Below are 25,064 nucleotides of genomic sequence, written 5' to 3'. Positions count from 1 at the left end.
TACATGATCTCTAAGGTTCTTTCCGCTCCAGCAGTGTTGACCTGTTCTTCCTTGAATAATAGCCAGTTAGATGTCAGTGGAGAGCAATGGAACAGATTTTTCGATTTCTCCTGCCCTGTAGGAGTTACATGCAGTAGGACTGGGGAAATGCAGGTTTGAGTTCTGTGTATGGACCATTCTTCCTTTTAGGAGTGTCTCAGGGGCTGTCAGGGTTCATTGCTTCTGGCTGGAATGTTCCAGTATTCAAAGGACCTTTGTTTCTTTTTTTCCTGTCCCCCCTCCTTACCTCCCGGCCAGACTTCTTTTCTACATCTAGGACTGTGTAGTGCAAATCAGGGCTGGAAGGAGCCTTTAAAATTATCTTTTTTTTTTTTTTTTTTCTTTTTTAGAGACAAGGTCTTGCCCTGTCTCCCAGGATGAAGTGCAGTGGCACAATTATAGTTCACTGCAGCCTCAACCTCCTGGCCTCAAGCAATCCTCCTGCCTCAGTCTCCTAAGTAGCTGGGACCACAGATGCATGCCACCACATTCAGCTAATTTTTTTTTTTTTTTTTCGGTAGAGACAGGGTCTCACTACATTGCCCATGTTGGTCTCGAACTCCTGAGCTTAAGTGATCCTCCCACCTTAGCTTCTGAAAGTACTGGGATTACAGGCGTGAGCCACTGTGCCTGGCCAAAATTATCTTATTCAACTCTTCCATTTAGTGTTTCCATTCCCTAGGCAACAGACCCTCCTGATGAGGCTGTCCAGCCACTACTTGAAGACCTCCAATGACAGTGAACTCGCCATCTTCGCCAAGCATCGCCTGTGAGAGCTTTCTTCCCTCTGGGATCATCTCCTAGTAATTTTCACCCATTGCTTCTGGCTGTGCCCTTTGGAGCCAAGCAGAATAATTCCACTACATTGCCCCCCTGACAGCCTATTGGATATTTGAAGACAGTAATCATGTCCTCATAAGCCTGCTCTCCTCTAGGCCAAATATCATCTGTTCCTTCAAATGTTCTTCATTGTTTCAAATCCCCTTAGCATCTGTAAATATAGTTTAGTTTATGTAAGATTTATATCCCGCCTACTTTAAAGAGGATATTAGGCGACTCATCAGTTTATAACATGAAAGAAAGACAATTAGGGATAAAAATGTGGAAGAAAACAGACCAGAGACCATGTAAAGGAAGCACGAATAGATGTTGCCAGGTACCTAAAATGAACTGGATTATAATTGGACTCTGAATTTGGCTCAAAGTTTTATGGCAGCTAGGACAAAATTGGAAACACATTGGGTTATGTGGTTTTATGTTCTGACAGGATCAAGCTTACAAATCATCTTCAGAGAGAAAATTTTCCTAAAACGAAACCCCAGACTTGCCTATTAGACTTGCTTTCTGTGCAGCTGTTTGAGACCGATAGGTATTTTGGTTTCGTCTCACCCCTTCCCCCACTAGGGGAAAGGGGGCTGGAAGGATAATTAATTAATTAGCCAAATGCAGTCTCAGTTTTAAGCACTGCTATCTCTATAGGGATCCCCACAGAGAAGAGAATCTTCCTTTTCCCTTTCTTTTTTCTTCTATGTTCCTCACAGATGGCTACTTTCCTACCTTTCTGCCCTCTAAAGTCTGCAATCTTAAGACTCTTTGGAACACCAGACTGCGGGAAATAGCCTAAGAAAAGGGTCATAGCCTAGTGGTGACTGATCATAGCAATTGTGTGGAAATAGCCTAAGAAAAGGGTCATAGCCTAGTGGTGACTGATCATAGCAATTGTGTGCAAATCACTTGTCTCTGGTCCTCAGTGTTCTTATCTGGAGAAGGAATTCACCTGTAAGTTCCTTCCTTTCAGCTCTGATATTCTGGACTGTAAAGTCTGAGAGAAAGACCAATTTTTTTTTTTTTTTTTTTTTTTGAGACAGAGTCTCGCTTTATCACCCAGGCTGGAGTGCAGCGGCACGATCTCAGCTCACTGCAACCTCCGCCTCTTGGGTTCAAGCGATTCTCCTGCCTCAACCTCCCCAGTAGCTGGGATTACAGGCGTGCGCCACCACGCTTGGCTAATTTTTGTAGAGACAGAGTTTAACCATGATGGCCAGGCTGGTCTCAAACTCCTGGCTTCAAGCGATCCTCCCACCTCCGGCTCCCAAAGTACTGGGACTACAGGTGTGAGCCACCGTGCCCAGCCAGACCAGTGTTTTTTTCATTTTGATTTTCCCACCTCGTGCTTGGCAGCTAACAGGTTTGGGAGAAAAGGTCTGCTCACGGAAGGGAGAGAGCTGTGAGGATCCAGTAGGAAAAACCAATTTGAACAGATGCCACCTTTGGATCTGAGGCAAATGCTTCATGGTTCTCAGTATTCTGACGGGTTCCTGTTGACTGGATCCTGGCAGTGGTGAGATGTGGTTTTTAAGGCTCTTTCCTGCTCTAGCTCCACGTTCCTTGGCAAAGCTGGTCCCAGGGACTGAGGCTTCTGGGAAATGACTCTGGGAGGCAGCAGGTGGGTAAAGAAGGTAGTACCACAGTTTTTGATGAACAACAACAATGAACCAATGCTAAACTCACCTTGTAGTGTGTGATACTCGGTGCGTGCAATATCCACGTGGGTCCCTCCCCTCCCACCATGTCACTCTTCCTACCATGTGACTCTCCTGCTCAAAAACCTTTCATGGCTTTTCATTGCCTCTAAGGGAAGATCCAGATCCTTCAGTTTGGCAATAGAGTCTTCTCTAAGCTGAATCAAGCTCTGTCTTCCCATCTCCCATCCCTTGCTACACACATACATACACACACCACATATGTCTCTTGTGCTGTCTTCAACCAAACTACACGTGGTTTCCTAAACAGACACTGTTTTCCTGACCCTGTTCCTTTCCTCACAGGCACAGGGTTCCTATTAGCAGGTCTTGCCCAGTTCTAGTACCTTCTACCTGTTGAAATCCTAGCTTAGCTCAAAGACCTTCACATCCATAAAGACCTCCCAACCCTTCCCCGCCATCCTTGTGCCTCAGCTCTAGCGTTTTGTACATTCTGTCTCATTAGTCATGTTTGTGACTTATGGTTGTGACTCTCTGAGTAGATTGGGAGCTCCCTGAGGGCAGAGGCTGTATCTGATTCACCAAAGCCTCTCTATCATCTTTTGCTGCCTTGTCTTTCTCCAGAGCACCCATCACCGTCTGTATTAGTGTCCCAGGGCTGCCATAACAAAATACCACAGACAGGGTGCTTACAACAACAGAAGTGGTTTCCCTCACAGCCCTGGAGGGTGAGAGTCCAAAATCCAGGTGTCAACGCAGCCATACTCCCCCTGAAGGCTCTAGGAGAGAATCCTTCCTTGTGGTTTACAGCATCTAGTGACTGTGGCAGTCCTTGGCATTCCTCAGCTTATAGATTCATCTTTCCAATCTCTATGGCTAGATTCATGCAGCGTTCTCCTCACGTATGTGTGTTTCTGCATCTAATTTTCCTTCTTCTTTTAAGGACACTAGTCACTGCATTAAGGCCTGTACTCATCCAGTGTGATCTCATCTTAAGTTGATTATGTCTGCAAAGACCCTTATTTCAAATAAGGTCACATTCAGTTTCTGTGTGGACATGACTTTTGGGGGGACATTATTCAACCTCATTTGCCATCCAATGTGCCCTACATATTCCATTTGCTTCTTGTCTCTCTCTCCCACTAGAATGTTAGCACTATGAGGTTAAGGATCGTTGTTCTTTTTTGTTCATTGCTATATCTTCAGTGGTCGACAGCAGTGCTTTACTCATTGTAGACACTCAAAATGGTTTGTAAATGAATCTAAATACCCATCTGCTTTCAACTCCACAGGACATCTGAACAATAGAAGAAGCAAGATAAGGATGGGAACATACATATTACCTAGAACATAATGTTCTGCAAGTGTTTGTTGGATGAATGGACATATTTGGTGGATATACTGTATTGCTTTAACATTTATGGAGCACTTATTTTGTACAAGGTACTGAGGGAAAATACAAAGTGAGAAGTGAGAATGAATCATCTGAGTATCCTCACTATGCCTCTGTGTGACCCTGGGCAAGTCACTCAACCTCTCTGTTTCACTTCCCTCATCTGTAAGCTGGGAGGTAATAACAGTACCTACCTCATAGGATTGTCATGAGGGTTAAGTGAGTGCTTATTTGTAAAGCGTGTAGCACAGTGCCTGGCACACAGTAAGCGCCAGAGACATGTTAACTATTAACCATTGTATTTGTTGTTATGTGATAGCTCTGTGCAAGGTGTTGTTTTTTAATAAAGCTTTATTGAGATATAATTAATATAACATAACATTCACCCTTGTAAAGGGTACAATTCAGTGGTTTTTAGCATATGGACAGGATTGTGCAGCCATCATCACAGTTTAATTTTAGAACATTTTCTTTTTCTTTTTCTTTTTTTTGAGATGGAGTCTGGCTCTGTCACCCAGGCTGGAGTGCAGTGGCCGGATCTCAGCTCACTGCAAGCTCCGCCTCCCGGGTTTACGCCATTCTCCTGCCTCAGCCTCCCGAGTAGCTGGGACTACAGGCGCCCACCACCTCGCCTGGCTAGTTTTTTGTATTTTTTAGTAGAGACAAGGTTTCACCATGTTAGCCAGGATGGTCTTGAACTCCTGACCTCGTGATCCACCCGTCTCGGCCTCCCAAAGTGCTGGGATTACAGGCTTGAGCCACCGCGCCCGGCCTTCTTTTTTTTTTTTTTTTTTAAGACTAGTCAAGTGCCGTAGTGAGAGATTGGAAAAGAGTAGAACAAGGAGTTCGATCTGTAATTGACTGTGAACAACCATTTGAGATAACTCACTGCCTTTGGACCAGCCTCATTTTAGAACATTTTTATCGCCCTCCAAAAAAGCCCCATACCCGTTAGCAATCTTTCCCCATTTTGCCACTCACACTCCAGCCCCCGGCAACCATTACTCTAATTTCTGTCTCTATAGATGTGCCTATTCTAAGATTTCATATAAAAGGAATCATACAATATGTGGTCTTTTGTGACTGGTTTCTCTCATTAGCATAATGTTTTCAAGGTTCATCCACGTTTTAGTATGTATTAGTTCTTGATTCCTTTTTAATGACTGAATGCTATTCCATTGTGTGGTCATACCACATTTTGTGTATCCATTCATCAACTGATGAGCATTTGGTTGCTTCCACTTTCAGGCTATTACAAATAATGCTGCTGTGAACATTCATGTACAAGTTTTTGTGTAGATGTATGTTTTCATCTCTCTTGGATATATACCTAGGAGTGGAATCCCTGGATCATATGGTAACTCTATGTTTAACATTTTGAGGAACTGCCAGACTGTTTTCCAAAGTGACTGCACCATGTTACATTCCCATCCGCAATGAATGAGGGTTCCAATTTCTCCACATGCTCGCTAACACTTCTCATTGTCTGTTCTGTGGATTTTAGCGATCATAGTGGATGTGAAGTAGTATCTCTCTCTCTCTCTATCTCCCCCTCCCCCTCTGTGTGTGTGTGTGTGTTTAAGAAACTGATGTTTATTTTCCATCAACTTGATTTCCGTTTTCTGTTCAAGAGCCTGTGGAAGAACAGCTTAAGACCACTCAGTGGTTATTCCTATCCATTCAGCTATCTGAGAGTAACTGCTACAGACCAGCCTCCAGTGGCAGGCTGAGTGCTCCAAAGTTGAGCAGAGAATTATTGAATAGGTACAAAGAGCACCTGCACACCTTCAGACCAATCTGCACCCTCAGGTTGAATAGCAGTAGACTCAGGAGCTGGCGCAATCCATACACCCTGAAGTTCCTCCTTGGTCACAGCCTTTTCTGCAGCAGCCTGCTCTTCCTTTTCAATCTTTTCAGGATCTCTGCAGAAATAGAGATCAGGCATAACTCCCATGGGTGTTCATGGGAGGTGGTACAATGCACGTGCAGAACCTCCCGGGCGAGCATCCATTACACTAGACCCCCTGAGGGAACTCCCGTGTTGTTGCATGGGATGGCAGTGTCCACACAGTGCAGGGGAGACTCTGTGTGACCCAGAGCAATGGTAGGCAAGTTAATATAAGATGTCTCTGTGAGAGGTTAGTGGTCAGCCCTGGGATCAGTAACCACCAGCAGACGTGGCTCCTGGAAGGCTGCCTGGATCTGGTTAGTGAAAGTTCCGGGAGTGAAGCGCCCAGCAATAAGAGTGGCCCCAGTGGAAACAGCAAACTTTAGCACAACCCACTGGCCAGTATTCCTGGAAGATATAACACTAACATCAGTCTGGTTTTCAATGGCAACAATGGCAGAAGCTTCTTCCAGGTCCTCTTCAGATTTATGATGTAGATGCCATCACTTTTCCTTTTGTAGATGTACTGTTCCATTTGGAAGTCAAGGTTGGTGCCATTCAAGTGGGGTGCTGCTGCAAGGAATTTGAGGATATCGTCTTCCTTCATCTGCAGGACATTAAGGTCTCCAGACACTGTGAAAGTTTCCCTTTAGGTTATGGGAGAAGGCAGGAAATGCCTGATGGGTAGCACTGAGAGCTCATTGTGGTTTTGATTTGCATCTCCCTGATGGCTAATGATGTTGAGCATCTTTTCATGTGCTTATTGACCATTTGTATATCTTCTTTGGAGAAATGTTTATTCAAATTCCTTGCCCATTTAAAAAAAAATTAGTTATCTTTTTTTTTTTTTTTGCTGTAAGAGTTCTTTATATATTCTACGTACAAGTCCCTTATCAGATACATGATTTGCAAATACTTTCTCTCATTCTGTGGGTTGTCTTTTCTGTGCAAGGTGTTTTTGCATGCTTTTATCGAAGACCACCCTGTCAGGTAGCTGTTATTGATAGGGAAATTGAAATTAAGAGAGGAGAAGATGGAATTTAAACTCAGTTTTGTCTGACTGTAAAACTCATGTTTTCTCCTCTAACCCAACCTGCTCACAAAGATAAATTAAGACACGTTTCTGTCTTTAAGGAGCTCCGTCTGGCAGAGGACATAAAAACAAGAACACAAACGAATGTGCTGTAAAGCAAGTTCCACTTGTTCCACAAATGCCACAAGATAGGGAGTGCAGCAGGAGGTCAAGAGGAGAGAGAGAGAGAGAGAGAGAGAGAGAGAGAGAGAAGCACCTCGCACTGTTGGCTGAGGAAATCAGGGTTGGCTTCAGTAAGGTGGCATTTGAGTTAAGTCTTGAAGGACGGGTACAGTTTCAGTGTATGGGGATGATGGAGTGAATGGGGAGAGCATTTCTAAAGGAGAGCAGGAAATGAGGGTTGGTTGAATGAATGGAGCCTTGATCCCAAGACTGGCTGTGATGTGGACTCCCAGGGCTTGTTGAGTTGAGAGATCCTGGACTGCCTTGGTTAGAGGACCCGAGGACTGGCTGAGATGGGGAATTCTGGGGTTGGGTGGGGTAGGAGATCTGGGCACTGGTTTGAATGGAGAGTGTAAGGGCTGGCTGGAGTGGGAGATGCCTGCGATGTTGTGCATGAGTGTGTGTGTGCATCCTCTGGGAGTCCCAAGGGATGCCTGGGATGAGGGCAGCTGCAGACAGTCAAGGGACTGGCTAGGATGGGAGACTCAGGGACGACTGCCCATGATGGGGGCTGGAGGGAGGTCGCCTGAGGTAGGAGACACAGGGGTTGGCTAGGAAGGGGAATCTGACACTGGTCGGGACTGGCAGACCTAGGGGATGGGGAGTCCACGGGTCGTCTGGACCCGGGGACTGCCTGGGATGGGGGTTCCTCCCGGGATGGCTTTGGATGAAGATCCCTAGCCCGAGGGACTGGCGGACTCTGGTAAGGAGCTCTTCTTTAGGCTTCGTTAAGTGAGGACCCTGGGACGGGTGGAATGGAGAGATCTCTTGCGGGCTGTGATGGGGCTGTCCCTGGCCGGGCGCCGGTGCCTTGGGGCCAGTCCAGCTGCGGGTGCGGGTGGCAGCCGCAGGTGGGGCGCGCGGGGGCGGGCCGGGCGAGCCGGATGGGGGCAGGGGCGGGGGGCGGGCCGGCGGCCGGGGCGGTCCCGCGCGGCCGCGCTGCGCAGTGACTCCGCAGCGGGCGGAGCGCCGTGGGCCGCGTCCTCCCGAGCAGTGGCTGTGGTGGTGGTGGTGGCGGCGGCAGCGGCGGCAGCCTCAGCTCCTGCTCCCCGAGCCGCCGGCCCCAGCGCTGTCTCCCGGGCCCCCTAGGGCCCCCGGGCCCTCAAGCCCGGTGCGCGCCCTCGCGTCCCGCCGGCCCCCTCCCCCGGCTGGGCCCGGGGGAGGGTGGCGCCGTGAGAGAGCGGGGACCGGGCTCTCCTGCCCGTTCCCCTGCCCGTGGGCCGCCAGGATGGAGGCGGGGTCGGGGCCCCCGGGCGGCCCGGGATCCGAGAGCCCAAATCGGGCCGTGGAGTACCTGCTGGAGCTGAACAACATTATCGAGAGCCAGCAGCAGCTGCTGGAGACCCAGCGGCGGCGCATCGAGGAGCTGGAGGGCCAGCTGGACCAGCTCACCCAGGAGAACCGCGACCTGCGAGAGGAGAGCCAGCTGCACCGCGGGGAGCTGCACCGGGACCCCCACGGCGCGCGGGATAGCCCGGGCCGCGAGAGCCAGTACCAGAACCTGCGCGAGACCCAGTTCCACCACCGCGAGCTGCGGGAGAGCCAGTTCCACCAGGCGGCCCGGGACGTGGGCTACCCGAACCGCGAAGGCGCCTACCAGAATCGGGAGGCTGTGTATCGGGACAAGGAGCGGGACGCCTCCTACCCGCTCCAGGACACTACCGGTTACACAGCCCGCGAGCGTGACGTGGCCCAGTGCCACCTGCACCACGAGAACCCAGCCCTGGGTCGCGAGCGTGGCGGGCGGGAGGCCGGGTCGGCGCACCCGGGCCGCGAGAAGGAAGCGGGCTATTCGGCGGCGGTGGGCGTGGGGCCGCGGCCACCGCGGGAGCGGGGCCAGCTGAGCCGTGGCGCATCCAGGAGCTCCAGTCCCGGCGCCGGCGGAGGCCACAGCACTAGTACCAGCACCAGCCCGGCCACGACCCTCCAGAGAAAGTAAGGAATGTGTGTTTGTACCCCTGGCTCTTCCCTCTAGATCCCTCTCCAACTTGTCCAGCTGATAGAGTAAGAAGCCAGTGTCTGGTTCCGTGTCTTCCTCTCCTGTCCCAACCCGCCAGGAGAGGAGAAGCCCGGTCCCCCTTATCCAGCCGACACCCCTTCCCTGGCCACCCCAGACGGGGTTGGCCAGATGAGTGCAGGCGTCTCTTCTTTCCCGGTACCACGGCCAGCGAGGGACTAGAGCAGTCATCGTCGCCTCCCCCGCCTCCACTTCTTCAACCCCTAGCTGCATCCTTGCCAGAAGATGGGTTTTCATTTATTTATTTATTTTGGATATGCTGATTGGAATTTTTATGGTGGGCGAGGGTGTCTACTCAGAGCCCCAGGGGAGAGAAAGACCCCCCACCCCCGCCTTTTTTTTTTTTTTTTTTTCGTTTTCTTTTTGCCTGATCTTTTCTCCTCTGGCTGCCTCAGCTCCATCCCTTACCAGAGAGGCAGGTGGGGACCAGAATGGCTGCTGGAGGCTGAGACATCCCTCTGAGGGGAACTGCAGCACATTCTGGCCGAGGGGAGCAAAGATGGGGGAGCAAAGATGGAGGCCAAGCCCTTGGCTAGTTCCTCAAAGTCCACCCCCTCTCCACCCTTCAAGGAAAACAACACCCATTTAAAGAGCCCTACCGGGAAGGGAAGTCTAGATTGCCCCTCTGCTGAATCGGTTCCAGTTCCTGCACTGGGGTCTGTGTGTCTATTTGGGACACCTTGGCACTGTCTCTTGGGTTGGTGGGACATGGGCTGGGTCCACTTTTTCTGTGTAGATACCACGGTGAGCTGATTGGGATACATGTATCAGGCTGAGAGAGTCAAGGGCGTGCAGGCTCCCAAGGCTGCCCTAAAGGCTCCCTTATTTCTTTTCTGCTGTATTCGAAGGAACACTGAGCTGGGAGTTGGGAGACCTGAGTTCCCCTTTCAGCTCTGTTGCAGATTGGCTTTGTGACCTTGACTGAGTCTCTTTCTCTCTTAGGCCATCAGTTCCCCCGTGTCTTTTTAAATGGCAAGGTCTGCCTTGGATACTCTTGAAGTACCCCTCCAGCTCAGATTTGATGGTTCTGTGTTTAATCCAGCCACACTACAGAGCAAGTCTGACGTCCTGTAGCAAATGGACAGGCTTCCCCCTCCTCTCACTGCTCAGCTGGTCCTACCATGTGCCACAACCAGTGGAGTGTCTCTTGGAGGCTGGGCTGGGGGTGGGGAAACCTTCTGCCTCAGGAAATCTGCCGAGAGACAGCGCTCTGCAACTCCCCCGTGGTGAGGCAGCAGGCTGGGGTGCTGGGTTGAGATGGCTGGGCCCCAGGAGCAGCAGCTGGAGCTTGAGGGCTCGGCTGGGCTCCACTGCAGCACACCCTAAGCTGAGTTTTAGTGTGGACTGCCCCTGAGGAGTCTGGGGGCAAAGGAAATGGGCTTTCCTGCCCAGGCAGGGCTGCTGCGAGCTCAGTCCGGGAGGACTGACTGTGTGCCTTGGGGTGCCACACTGGAAGAGGGACAGAGGTAGACCAAGGTCCATTCAGGAGAGGGCCGTGGTGGGCCGGGGGCAGAGGAAGACTGCATGGGGTATGGTGGTCTTTGAGCCTGGCTGCAGAAGACTTTTCTAGAGGGGTCAGGCCTGTGACAGAGGGAGCGGATTCATTATGTGTGGCTTCAGTGGGCAGAACCCGTAACAGTGAGAACATTTGAGATAGATTAGGAAGAACTTTCCAACCTGGCCTTCTGGTGGTGCAGTGGACTGCCTCGAGAGATGGAGGTGGGAGCTGGCTGGACCTGGAGCTCTCAGCCGAGCTCGGGTGGGAGTCTGGGAGAACTGGAGGAAGCATGATTCCTGAATCAGGTAGAAAGCCCAATGAAATGATGTGGTGGTCCCCAGTTATGGGATTCCATGACTCTGGCTCTCCACCCTGCAGACATTGGTCTGAATCTCTTGGCTGACTGGTTGCCTGTTTGCTCCTGAGCTCCATGTTTCTGCTATCCGTGCAGGCCTACCTCTTGGTCCTTCCCTCTTTTTGTGAACCCCCAGGTCGCTTGTTGCGTTTTCCTTGCTTTGCATTTCCTACTGGATTAATAAAGGGGTTTAGATAGTACTTTAAGTTTCTCTCCTGACCATATATTAACTGTTTGCACACCCATTATTACCTCTTTTGGACTTCACAACAAGCCTTCTGCAGTGAGTGTTGGCAACTGCATTTTAGAGATGGGGAAACTGAGGCCCCTAGATGAAGGGACCTCACTCAAGGTTACCCTACTAGTTGCTAATGGAGCTGAGAGTAGAACCCAAGTCTTCCTGTCTCCAAGGCCTGGTATTTTTTCTCTAGAGCTCTCCAACCCACAGGAGTCTCTTAGCCTCAGGAGCTGGACTGGCACTGAGCTGGGAGAGGCCAGGAGAGCCTTAGGTCTCTAGAGGATTTGAGCAGGAGGAGATGAGTCTGGGATGCGTGGGGAGTTGACGGCAGCAGGGAAGAAGGCTCTGTCTCCCTCCTTTCCACTCTCCCTCCTGGCCTGGCATCAGGAGGGCCTGTTGATGCAGTAGCCATTGCTGTCACTGCTGCTGCTGCAAGCGACTCCCCTGCTAGGTCTGTTCTGGGTTTGTAAGGAGTGGGTGAGAAGCCGCTGGAAGCGAGGGCAGGCAGGGTGGGAGTTTAGCAGCAGAGGCTGCAGCATTGGGGGAGGCTAGGTGGAGCGGGTATAGGCTGGGCTCTCTTGGTCCCCAGGCTCCCCCTGGTGGAGGAAGAGGGGAGAGTGGTGCCTGGGCCGAGCTGCGGCTTGTTGGGGGGCTCCGCTGTGCCTAGGGACTTTCTTTAGTCCTCCCAATGATCCCGTGCTTCTGTCACCACGATCCACATTTTACAGCAGAAGAAACTGGGGGATCAGAGAAGTGAAGCCCACCGGAGGTTACATTACTAATAAGACAGACTCCCAATCCTGTGAACTTTCCCTCTACTGCATTGGACATCAGCTGTCATGTACACCCCCATCCATGTCATCCACCCAGGATTCCCATATCCTCCTGCACCGTCCCCTCTGGACAGGTTTCAGGATGCCAGTATCCCTTTTGCTATGCTCAGGGTGTGGCCTTTCCAGTGCAGATAGAGTGAGATGCGTCCCTACCTCCTTTTGGTCCTGGGTCCTCTGTATGCGAAGGTTTTGTTTGCTTGCTTTTTAGTAGGCGTTGGTCCTGACTAATGCTCAGGTCTTTTTACCTGGAATTGTCCACATACCACCCCCCACCACCTGCCCCAAGCCTGGTTGATTGGAGAATAGCTCTGCTTTTGTTCTTGATCTTGGTTTGGCCCCCTTGCAGTTCTGCCACCTAGAATGATTTATAGGAGTGCTAGGGGCCCCTGCTGAGTTGCTCCACACTGAAGAGCTGCATTTCCCACGCTTTTCGCATGGGCCCAGCTCAGGCTCTGCTGTAGGTGGTGGTGGGCTGAAGCTGGTATGGTGGCAACTCTCCTTCCTTTACCCCCACCCCCACCCACCCCGCAAGTTGGCTTACATTTGGAGATAGCAACTAGAGGGGCTGGCCTGGTGGTGTTTTTTGTTTTGTTTTTTTTTTGGTTTTTGGTTTTGGTTTGTTTTTGGGACAGGGTCTTGCTCTGTCACTCAGGCTGGAGTGCAGTGTTGCAAACATAGCTCACTTAAGTGAGCTCAGGAGTTCGAGGCTGCAGTGAGCAATTATTGCAAAAAAGAACACCAGGCTGGCCCTTCTGGTTGCTATCCCCCCAAATTTTTCAAGCAGAGACGGGGTCTCTCTGTGTTGCCCAGACTGTTCTCAAACTCCTGGGCTCAAGTGATCCTCCCTCCTTGGCATCCCAAAGCGCTGAGCCACCAAGCCCGGCCCAACGTGGTATTCTTGACAGCTAGGGCAATGTATGGTCTACCACATGCTGTCCTCTGCTTGCAGTGGGATGTCAACATGCTCCCCGCGGGGCTAAGGCCACTGAGAGACAGCACATGAGACAGCGAGCCCAGGGAGAGGCTCAGGGGGAGTCTCTCCTTTGGGGTCTTGGGTACTTTTCCCGGGGGGTGTCTCTCCTTCCCAGGAGGGAAAACCATTTATCTTCCCTCCCACTGTGTTGTGAGCATTATCTTCATGTGGGAGGAAATGGTAATGTTGAATTTAATGAGAATGAGAGTCTTGCTTCTCTATCTAGATCTGGGGCAAGAATGGGGTTGTTATCATCTACAAACATTTCTTGGCTGTGTGCACAGTGCAGGAGGGGCCACCAGGCTGAGCAAACACCGCGCTCTTAGTGCTTGCAGAACCCCTGCTCCCCTCCGTCCAGGGAGACAGGGTTGCAGGCCTAACCATGCCATAGAGACAGTGCTCAGGACAAAATGAGTGGCAACGGTGGTGAGGAGTGGAAGTTCTCAGAGGAAGGAGGGATCAGGGCAGGCCAGGCTGCTGGTTGAGTACCTGGGTGGCAGGTGAGGGATGAGGGGTATGGAAGGAATGTGAGTGGTCCCTTCATGGAGGTGGCTGCCAGGAGGAAGACGTCAGACCAGACTTGCTGCCTGCCCTTTCCTCATCTGTCCCACCCCTGCCTACTGTGGTCTCTGAATTTGCTGGGAGCAGAATAAAGGCCTGGAGCATGGGGAAGAGGCCACACGTGTACCGAGTGAGTCTCAGCCTTCTGCCAGGCCCCACGCTATGTGGCTTTATGTAATAATAGCTAACATTTTTTCACTGCTCTTACTGTGTGCTAAGCACTATTTGTTCTAAGCGCTTTCCATGTATTAATTCATTCAGTCTCCACATGAATCCTCTCATGTAGATATTGTTATTAACTCCATTTTACAGATGAGGAAACTGAGGTCCAGAAAGGTTGGATAGCATACCCAGGATCACTCAATGAATAAATGGCAGAACTGTGAAGGAGCTGGAGGAGCCCAGGGAGTCGGGCTGCAGGGTCTGCAGTGTTCTAACCCACCCTGGAGCACTACTTCTTGTCTCATTTGCACAGAGCCCCTGCCAGATGGGTGTGTTTGTTCGATTGTTTGTTTTATGGAGTTTCGCTCCTGTCGCCCAGGCTGAAGTGCAGTGGCATGCTCTCGGCTCACTGCAACCTCCGCCTCCCGGGCTCAAGCAATTCTAGTGCCTCAGCTTCCCGAGTAGCTGGGACTACAAGCACGTGCCACCACCCCCGACTAATTTTTATATTTTTAGTAGAGATGGGGTTTCACCATGTTGGTCAGGCTGGTCTTGAATTCCTGACCTCAGGTGATCCGCCTCTGCCTCCCAAAGTGCTGGGATTACAGGCATGAACCACCGCGCCCGGCCTATTATCTTCATTTTTTCAGACAAGGAAACAAGGATCAGAGAGGTACAGTGACCTGCCCAAGGTTATTCAGGCAGATGGAGCCCAGAACTGTCTGGCTTCCAAGTCTATGGTACACCACTGCCTCCCGCAGGCAGGCTTTAAAGGCACCAGAGCTGCTCCAGGTGTGTGGCTCTAGCTTCCTCCAGCAGAGCTCCCAGGACCGCTGCTCTAGGCAGGCTCCCTCTCACCATCACCCCCTGAATTTTGGCCATGGTCTCCTAGTAGATTGCCCCTGCTGCTCTCACTCCATCAAGCCTCTGATGAGGTGCAGCCAGACCATGTTCTGCGGTCCAGCTCTAGTAGTTTCACTCTCTCTTTGGCCCTAAAACTCCTCTGCCTGCCCTGCAATGTCTTCTTAGGATCTGTCCCCAGTCTGCCTTTTTCCTCTCATCTTTTTACAGACTGCGCTTCAGCCAGGCTGACCCGTGTGTCCCCCTGGTTAGCCCACTCAGGCCTTCTGCTAGCCTCTAAGTCTTTGCTCATGTTGTTCCCTTCTCTTGGGCTGCTGTACCCAGTTCCCAGGCTGGACTCAGCTGTCACCTCTTCTGTCTGTTTGCTGGTGTCTCTGATGGTTGGTCTATCCTTGACCCTCTCAGTGAACACTCTGCCCCTTTTTATTCCTTCATGGTTGTTTACGTCTCATGTCCCCTCTGTTAGACCGAGAGCCCCTTCAGATTTACATTTAACTGACATACATTGAGTGCATTTTGTGTGTCAGGTTCTGTGTTACATGCTGCGGGCATGCGTGAAGGAGCTATAAGCTTGGAAACACGTAGCACAGCACATAGTAGCTGCTTAATAAATACTGAGTAGACAAATGAATGTCTGATTGAGTCCTGCTGAACTAATGGTCAAAGGTACCTAATATTTTCTTCCTTCCAGGACTCCTGTAGTAGGAAATGACAACTTCAGAATTCTCTTGGGGTAGGCACAGTAGCTCCCAGCACTTTGGGAGGTCAAGGCGGGAGGATCACTTGTGCCGGGGAGGTTGAGGTTACAGTGAACTATGATTGTGCCACTGCACACCAGCCTGGGCAACAAATCGAGATCCCGTCTCTAAGGAAAAAGAAATTCTTTTGGCTTTTCTTTGGCTTTTTTCTCATGCTCCCTGGAGCCATTTTGGCCTTTGCTGTCTCTTCTCATGCTCACCAGCCTTCCGATTCATAGAATGTTAAGATAGCAGACTTGGATGAGACTTTGGAGACATTTAGACCAATCTGCTGTTCATTATCTCTCCCTATCATGTCAGGCTGTTGTCCTGACCCTCGATGCCAAGTCTTCTGTTCTGAAAGGAGCAAAGAGGCCTGCACAGGACCTGTGTGCAGTTCACTCAGCCCAGTGGGAAGTTGCTTATTTATCCATCAGACCTTTCTTGAGCTCAGACCCTGAGCTGGACATGGTATCTCAGGGTTGACGTAAGACTTGGCCCCTCTGCCTCACTCACTGCGGTGTTCCCTGGCAGGATCATAAACATTGGTCATGGGGAAGAATGCTTAGTAAGTGACTTACTTCCTCTTTTGGGGAAGCTCGTTTAGGGCAACATAATTTGCCAGTTACTACAGCTTCCTCATGGTATTTGGTTTCTCTCCAAGCCTGCCTGTTGGAAGCATTTACACGGGGAAGCCCATTCCCCAGTGCTTAGTAGTTGAAGCTCTCTGGGACCTTAGCATTCAGAGAAAGCATGGTGCCATGGAAGGACTTTGTGTGACTCTAGGCAAATCACTTTCAGAGCTTCAGTTTTCTCAAGTAGTAAATAGGAATAAAACTGTATTTTCTGATGCATGAGATTCATGTTGCCAGCCCCCTACCCCCCTCAAAAAATTGTATCAGAAAATTTCCTGGCTGTCTGGCATACCGTACATCAAGGTCCTGATCAGGCTGGGAAGCTGAGAATGGAAAATAATACATGAGACTGCCCTGCCCCCTAGAGGCGGAATGTGGCAAACACACAACAGTGCAAAGACCGATGCATCGCATCCCTTTCAAAACAGAGATGACAAGCCAGAGCTACACGGCTGATCAGGATTATTCCTCTAACATTTTAGATGTAAATGTATCACTGTCATCACCTGATAGGTACCGTTTCACTAGTGTTTCACTAGTGCATTTCTTTGGAGCGATGTGATTTTTATACCTTTTTAAAGGAGTGATATGACTGCATATCCAGGCCCTGTGATTTCCTACTGGATTCCAGGATACAGCATACTGCATTCACCTGAATAAAACTGACATTTTCCTTCATATAACCACTTTAGAATTATTGTCATTAGATCTGTAATGAAAAGTACCTGACTTGGCCCTTCCCCCACATTTTCTTATAAATCTGGGAGGCATCTCACACAACTGTATATCTGATATGCCAGCCAATTCATAAACAACCCATCTCATTGTGATTGTTGTGAAAATTAAATAAGATGACGTAGGTGAAGCACTGAGCACACAGTATGTGTTTACTCAGCGATAGTCATTATTATTAATAGTAACTCTGTAAAGCTCTGTGCTGTGGGAGGACAGGAGGAGAAGCCATGTGGCAGCTCACCACATTTCAGAGAGAGAGGTCAGTCCAGTGAATATTGCATGCCAGGATGTGCCATGCCTTGTGCCATCACAGGCAGAGAATTCCATGATTAGTATCATATAGTTCCTGGTTTCGAGGTGCTCATAATTGGGTGGAGAAGGTGGTGGTGGAAATAGATGATTGCAGTGTGCTATCCAGTGTGTTATGCCAGAGGGGAGCACAGGGGGCCACAGGTGCTCAAAGGAGGGACATCACCCCGGACTGTCAGGGAAGGCTTACTGGAGGAGGTGATACCTGAGCTGAGGCTTGGAGGATGAATTGGAGTTAGGTAGGTGAAGAAGGACAGCATGTGGGTTGGTGGGAATTGGGGGCAAAAGGGAGGTGAAGGCAGAGGGGCCAGCATGAGCAAACACACAGAGGTATGGGCCCAGCAGGATATATGTATGGGGAGGTTTTTTCTTTTTCTTTTTTTTTTTGTATGAGTTCAATACAAACTAGAGCACAAACAGGGAGGCTCAGAGGGGAGTCTGGAGGGTTGGTCAGCTCACATCATGAGGACACTTCACTAGCAGCGTCAAGAGCTTTCTGCTGTTTTGTTTTTGTTTTTGTTTTGTTTTTATTTTTGTTTTTTTTGAGATAGAGTTTTGCTCTTTCGCCCAGACTGGAGTGAAGTGGCGCGATCTCAGCTCACTGCAACCTCTTCCCCACCCCAGGTTCAAGCGATTCTCCTGCCTCAGCCTCCCGAGTAGCTGGGACTACAGGCGTGCGCCACCACGCCTGGCTAATTTTTGTATTTTTAGTAGAGACAGGGTTTTGCCATGTTGGCCAGGCTGGTCTCAAACTCATAACCTCAGGTGAGCCACCCGCCTCGGCCTCCCAAAGTACTAGGGTTACAGGCATGAGCCACCATGCCTGGCCAAGTAACATTTTAAACTGGGGGAGAGGTGCCTATTGTGTGGTGTGGGAGAACATGTCAAGAGCCACATTTTGGAGAGATCCCTCTAGAGGACAGTTTGGAAGGTAGATTGGAGGGTATCCGGGGAGGAGGCTGGTGCAGCAGTCTAGATGAGAGATGATCAGGCCTGCGCTTGGGCAGTGGGAGTAGAGATAATCTATGTGGGGAGAAAGATGATGATAGTGGGGGAGCGCAGCCTGCTATGGAAGCTCAGAGGAGTGGCAGCGTTCATGACCAGTAGGGTTTTAGTAATACCAGCATAGAAATCAAGAAACTACAAGTTGGAAGGACTCTGACAAATCATCCAACCGAAGCTGTTCATTTTACAGATGAGAAGACTGAGGCCCAGAGAGAGAAAGGACTTGTATAAGGCCAGTCAGGGTGTGAGCAGAAAAGAGAACGCTGATTAGAAGAGTCACCCTAGTATGAATGCCAGCATTCAGAGCATCTTTTCTTTCTTTCTTTTTTTTTTTTTTTGAGATAGAGTCTCTCGTTTTGTCGCCCAGGCTGGAGTGCAATGGTGTGATCTCGGCTCACTGCAACCTCCCCCTCCTGGGTTCAACGGATTCTCCTGCCTCAGCCTCCCGAGTAGCTGGGATTACAGGGGTGCACCACCACACCCAGCTAATTTTGTATTTTTAGTAGAGACAGGGTTTCTCCATGTTGGTCAGGCTGGTCTTGAACTCCCGACCTCAGGTGATCTGCCCACCTCGGCCTCCCAAAATGTTGGGATTACAGGCATGAGTCACTGCGCCCGGTGCATCTTTTCTTAAATGTGCTGTTTCGGCCAGGTGCGGTGGCTCACACCTGTAATCCCAGCACTTTGGGAGGCTGAGGCAGGTGAATCATAAGGTCAGGATTTCGAGACCAGCCTGGCCAACGCAGTGAAACCCTGTCTGTACTAAAAATATAAAAAATTAGCTGGGTGTAGTAGGGGGCACCTGTATCCCAGCTACTTGGGAGGCTGAGGCAGGAGAATCGCTTGAACCTGGGAGGCGGAGGTTGCAGTGAGCCGAAATCTCACCACTACATTCCAGCCCGGGTGACAGTGTGAGACCCTGTCTCAAAATAAAATAAAATAAAATAAAATAAAATAAAACAAAATAAAACAAAATAAAATAAAATGCGCTGTTTTCTGCCTTGAAATCCCATGAAAGTTGCAGGGATTATCATATTTATATCCCACAGATGAGAAAACTGCGGTCAAAAGGAAGCTAGGCAACTTGTTGGGGAGAAAGTGATGAAGGGGCATCACCTAAAGGACTCTTGCTTTGATGGCAGACAGACCCGCTGCTCTGTTCCAGCCTCTCTGAAATCAAATCTAGAATCATGGCTGGGGAATGAACCTAAGGTTCTCTTTCTCCCCCTGGCTCAGGCCCAGCCTTCTTTCTGCTGTTTTTTGTCTTACATGGTTTCATTTGCTATAACTGAGGCAGCTCAGAGGCAGTTTCTGGCCTGACAGCCAGGTCTGTCATCCCTGTTTTTCTGTTTTTATGGAAGAGAGTGGACCTGTGTCTGTCTTTAGTATATCCCCATTACCTTGGGCGGGGCAGCTCTACCCCAGGTGTCTTTGTTTTGAGGCCCGATGATACTGATTCACAAAGAATGAGCTTTGGAGACAGACAGACCTGGGTTTGAATCTATGTTCCACCCCAACACGTGGGATGGCCTCAGCTAGGTCATTTTACCTTTTCTGAATTTTAGTTTTTCTGTAAAATGGGATAACAATGCCTATTTCTCAAGTTTTTTGTTTGTTTGTTTGTTTGTTTTGAAACAGGGTCTCTTTCTATCAGCCAGGCTGGAGAACAGTGGTGCGATCACAGCTCACTGCAACCTCGACATCCTGGGTTCAAGTGATCCTCCTACCTCAGCCTCCCAAGTAGCTTGGACCACAGACATGCACTACCATGACCAGCTATTTTTTTTGTAGAGACAGAGTCTCCCCATGTTGCCTGGGCTGGTCTTGAACTCTTAGGCTCAAGCAATCCTCCCACTTCGGCCTCCTAAAGTGTAGGGATTATAAGCATGAGCCACCGTGCCTGGCATATTTCTCAAGGTTAGCCAAGATAATTTGGATGGCATTCGCTGATACTGTAGGTGCTCCATAAATAGTCATTTTTCTTCTCTTTCATGAAATCTCCCATGGACAATGACTTAACGAATCAAAGCTTTGCTTCCCCTGAAAACTGGTATATTTCTTCCTTCCCAATGTGAAGCTGTCGTAGCTCACTGTCTCTTCCTTTTTGCCTCAGCCACCAGTTAATTTGAAGCATAGCTCTGGCATCTTTGTTGATTTCTTTTTCGGAGTTCTTATTTTCGAGTTCAATTTCTATTCTGTGTTATTGGAGTAAGCACCCTCAAATCTTTGTGACTCGAGCAGGTATAAGTAACTAATGGGTGTAAATAGTTGAATGAATGTAAGGCTGAAGAGGCTGGACTGGCGATGGTGGGATTTGAAGAGGACCAGAGGGTGGAGCAGGCTGGGGCAGCCGAGACAGTATCTGCATGGATGGTTGTGAGGAGCCAAGGGGTCAGTTAGGAGGGGCCAGCCCTTCACCCGCCTCTCTTACCTCCTGTTCTCAAAAGAAGCATAGATTGGAGAACAGGACCTCATGTCACCCAGAATCATCAGCCTCCCCATTTCATATTTACAGTGTGGAAGCCAGAGTTCTAAAGAAAGAGAAGGGCTTGTTTAGACAAATTAAATCAAAGCAATGCACATACACAGTTTTTGAAAGGCAAAATAGTACATAAGGACTCATGTAGTAAAAAGCTGATGTCTTCCTATCCCCTGCTTCTCAGCCCCAGATGCAACCACTTTTCCCATTTAGTTCTTCTGATGGTAACTTCATATCTCTAAATAACATGCTTGAATGGGTATTTCCTATTTATCAACTTTAAACATTATCTTGACTTTTTCCTACTATGACAAAATAATTTAGCTTATTTACAACAGCTGACTCTTTCTCAGCACTCCCTCCCAGTTGGTTTTTTTTGTTTTTTTTTTTTTGTTTTTTTGTGTTTTTTTTTGAGACAGGGTCTCACTCAGTGGGCCAGGCTGGAGTACAGTGGTGTGATCATAGCTCACTATGACCTCAAACTCCTGAACTCAGGCAATCTTCCTGCCTCAGCCTCCTGAGTAGTTAGGACCACAGGTGCATGCCACTACACCTGACGAAGTTTTAATTTTTTTTTTTTTTTTTTTTTTTTTTAGAGACGGGTTCTCGCTATGTTGCCCAGTTAGGTCTCGAACTCCTAGGCTCAAGTGATCCTCATCCCTCGGCCTTCCAAAGTGCTGGGATTGCAGGGGTGAGCCACTGCGCCTGCCCCCTCCCAGATTTTGAGGGTTTTATTACTGTTTGGGCTCCTCTATTAGTTATTATTAAAACTATTTTAAACTGTGACTTCTTATTTCATCGGTTTTCCACAGCATCTCTTGACCATATATTTTGTAAGACATAGTTATTAGTGCCATCCTTCCCTCCATCTCTCCTTCCCCTCTTCCACCTTCCAGTTTCTATGTTCTGTACTTGTGTATCTAGCAAGGTAGATTACATTTGCATTCTATTCTGTAAAAATAATTATATCTTCAATGCTTTATCCAGAGAGATTGATTATAAAAATTACCTGGAAGTACACTGTTTATGTGATTATGACTATGTCACTATCAGTCATCACAGGGCCAAATAGTGTACTGTAATTATACCTCATCACTCACAGTTACACAACCTTTGTACTCCCAGGACTGTTTCAAAACTTCATGCCAAAATATAATGTGAATACAGAAAAGTGCTCATATCAGAAGTGATATGACCATATCACAAGTGATATAGTTACTTTTTATAAACCAAACCCCTAGGTAACCAGCATTCCGAGCAAGGTCTGTTTTTTATTCACCCTGAGTGGTACTCAGGCAGCTCTTTCAGTTTGAAGGACTAAGTATCTTTTTTTTTTTTGAGATGGAGTCTCGCTCTGTCGCCCAGGCTGGAGGGCGGTGGCATGATCTTGGCTCACTGCAACCTCTGCCTCCCGGGTTCAAGTGATTCTCCCATTTCAGCCTCTCTAGTAGCTGGGACTACAGGTGCCCACCACTATGCCTGGCTAATTTTTGTATTTTTAGTAGAGGTGAAGTTTCGAACTCCTGACTTCAGGTGATCCACCCACCTCGGCCTCCCAAAGTGCTGGGATTATAAGTGCGAGCCACCGTGCCTGGCCTTTTTTTTTTTTTTTTTTTTTTTTTTTTTTTTTTTTTTTTTTTTTTTAAAGACAGGGCCTCACTCCGTTGCACAGGTTCGAGTGCAGTGGCTCAACCTCCACCTGCTGGATTCAAGTGATTCTCCTGCCTCAGCCTCCTGAGTAGCTGGAATTACAGGTGTGTGCTACCACGCCCAGCTAATTTGTATTTTTAGTAGAGATGGGGTTTCACCATGTTGGCCAGGTTAGTCTGGAACCCCAGACCTCAAGTGACCTGCCCACCTTGGCCTCCCAAAGTGCTGGGATTACAGGCGTGAGCCACCATACCTGGCCCTCTCCTTATGTTATTTCTTTGATCATTCCCTTCCCTTAATTTGCTCTGTTTTCTTGTTTGGGAATGTCCGTTAGTTGGGTGTTGAACTTTCTGTAGGCTGTTGATCCGGTAAGCTGCTTACCTTTTCTCTCATACTTTCTATTTTATGGTATGTGAATAAGTTAATAGAAAGTCTGACTGAGCCAGGCATGGTGGCTCATGCCTGTAATCCCAGCACTTTGGGAGGCTGAGGCAGGAGGATCACTTGAGCCCAGAAGTTCGAGACCAGCCTGGGCAATATGATGACATGATGAAACCCTGTCTCTACAAAAAAAAAAAAAAAAAAAAAAAAAAAAGAAAGAAAGAAAATCTGACTGAGCGGTGAGCTGCCTGCGTATCCAGGCTTGCTTGTCTACTCACTGGCTTCATTTTGGTGAGCTGGCAGGGAGTTGGTTGTTATAATGCCCAAAGACCAGAATGAATAGCACTTTATTTTGGGGGCACCAACATGCCACTAGGTGTCTTGACTCATCCCAGATAGTTTAATTTCTTTAGCAAGCAGCCCTCTGATACTTTGCCTAGGGGTGAATGCCAGGCGGCCTGTGTTCTAGGTCTCAGGGTTGGGGTGGCAGGGAAGGAAGGATGTCGTATACTTACCTTCCATTTATCCCTGTGTCCAGTGCCCTGGTTCCTCCTACCCTCTCTTGCAGCTAGCATCTCCAAGTCTGGAGTCTCTCTGGGCCTCTGCTGGCCTGACTGTCTCCCTCCTCAGCTGCAAGCCCCTAAGTGGTGTTCCTGGATCTCCCTCAACTGTGAACACCCTGCTGTTTGTTTTTTGCTTCCAGAAATTTGTTGGAATCTCTCACCCACTGATCTCACCCTCTCCCATCCTCCTCCCTGTTACGAGTTCATACTTTATTTTATTCCTTCATTTTCATTATGGTGGGATCCTGGGAGAGAAAGGAGATAAACATTTATGCCCTTGAGGTGGAAACTAAGGCGAAAGCTACTTTAAAAAATGATTGTTTTGCTTTTTCAACCCAGACTGAAACGGGAAACTGTTAGTAGGCCCCCCACATAGCCAAGTCTGGATGACCTCATTTGGGCCTGTGTTGCTTCTGGCCCCAGCCCTTATCATAAGCATTCCTCCAGTGGCCTCCAGAGCACCCCTTCCCTCAACCTCTCCTGCCTAGACCATGGAGTCAAGCGAGCCCTCAGTCGAGGAACCGGACACCTGGGTTCTGATCCCAATCCTGCCCCTGCCTCCCTCTGGACCCCTGGGCCAGCCCCTCCACCTCTCTGGGTGCCCTCTCTGTGGCTTGAGAGGCTCTCCGTCTGCTATGAGCTGGGCTTTGCCGGGATTGGCTGGGTGCTTGGAGGGCAGCCCAGCCTCTTTGTCCAGGCGATGGGAGCAAGTGGGCCAGAGATGGGCCCCAAGCGCTCAGGAGGGGGCTTGGAGGCTGAACTGAGGCTTCTGCAACAGCGGGCTGTGCTAGCTGCTCCCCCTTCTGCCCACTCTTTCCCATCATGGCTGACCCTCTATCCCTCTGCCTCCAGCAGAGGGAGGAAAGAAGGTAAGGCTAGAGAGCTAGTTCTGTTTTCCTTTGCTGCTTCTCTGTCTCTCTCATTGTAGTACCGAGCTAATCTGTGCTACAATGCCTGTGCCTAACCCCACCTTCCTTTTTTGGTGTTCCCCCTTTCCGTCCTTGAATGATTGTCTCTTCTAGAAGCGCTACTTGAGTGTTCGTAGGGTGGGGGCTTGGGCTGCACTGTGTGGTGGGGAGACAGGAGACAGATGAGGGAGAGGGGCCAAGCTTGTAGGCTGGGATGGGAGATGAAGTGCCACTTGGCTCTGGGATGACAGAAGGAAGCAGCAGCTGTAGCAGTTAAAAGCATTGGTTTTGGAATCAGACAAACCTAGACTTGAATCTCGGCTCCACTACTTATTAGCTGTGTGAGTCTGGGTAAGTCACATTGCTCCTCCGTACCTCAGTGACTGCATCCATACAATGGGAAGAACTACTTTGCACAACAGTTATGAAGATTGTGCAAAGTAGTAGGTACAACTGTGGACCATTGTAGGTGCAACTAAATAGTAACTTTATGGCTGGGCATGGTGGCTTATGTCTGTACTCCCGGCACTTTGGGAGGCCGAGGCAGGATTGCTTGAGGCCAGGAGTTTAAGACCAGCCTGGGCAGCATAGCAAGACCCCATCTCTACAAAAAAATGAAAAAATTAACTGGGCATGGTGGTATATGCCTGTAGTCTTAGCTACTCAGGAGACTGAGAGCAGAAGATTGTTTGAGCCCAGAAGTTCAAGGATGTAGTGAACTATGATCATGCCATGGCACTCCAGCCTGGGTGACAGAATGAGACCCTGTCTAAAAAAATAAATAGGGTGGGTCATCCTTGTAATCCTAGCACTTTGGGAGGCTGAGGCAGGTGGATCACTTGAGGCCAGGAGTTCGAGACCAGCCTGGCCAATATGGTGATTCTTCATCTCTACTAAAAATACAAAAATTAGCTAGACGTGGTGGTGCACACCTGTAATCCCAGCTACTCGGGAGGTTGGGGCACGAGAATCACTTGAACCTGGGAGACAGAGGTTGCAGTGAGCCGAGATTGCGCCACTGTACTCCAGCCTGGGTGACAGAGTGAGACTCTGTCTCAAAAAATAAAAAATAAGAAAAATAAATAAATAGTAACTTTATGATTATT

At 49.2% G+C, this 25,064-nt stretch overlaps 1 protein-coding gene and 1 pseudogene across 7 annotated transcripts in view; one reads left to right on the top strand and one right to left on the bottom strand.

Annotated features, from left to right (window-relative positions):
- Positions 1-5,564: 5,564 nt before the first annotated feature.
- LOC107128446 (small ribosomal subunit protein uS2 pseudogene) lies at positions 5,565-7,453 on the bottom strand (annotated as a pseudogene).
- Positions 7,454-8,050: 597 nt separating this feature from the next.
- The window catches only part of IQSEC2 (IQ motif and Sec7 domain ArfGEF 2), a 90,660-nt gene continuing 73,646 nt past the window's right edge, over positions 8,051-25,064 (top strand). For 5 of the 7 annotated variants that reach the window (XM_045384258.3, XM_065538564.2, XM_045384257.3 and 2 more), the window contains exon 1: positions 8,051-8,993. In XM_045384258.3, coding sequence (XP_045240193.1) covers positions 8,287-8,993 — 707 coding nt within the window. In that variant the 5' untranslated portion in view covers positions 8,051-8,286. Of the gene's footprint in view, positions 8,994-10,250; positions 10,302-25,064 lie in introns of those variants that run through there. The other 2 variants (XM_045384262.2, XM_045384260.2) reach the window with 1 other exon arrangement.

This window comes from Macaca fascicularis, chromosome X (genome assembly GCF_037993035.2).
Source record: "Macaca fascicularis isolate 582-1 chromosome X, T2T-MFA8v1.1".
NCBI lineage: Eukaryota > Metazoa > Chordata > Mammalia > Primates > Cercopithecidae > Macaca > Macaca fascicularis.
This window is presented reverse-complemented; position numbering and strand designations above follow the sequence as displayed.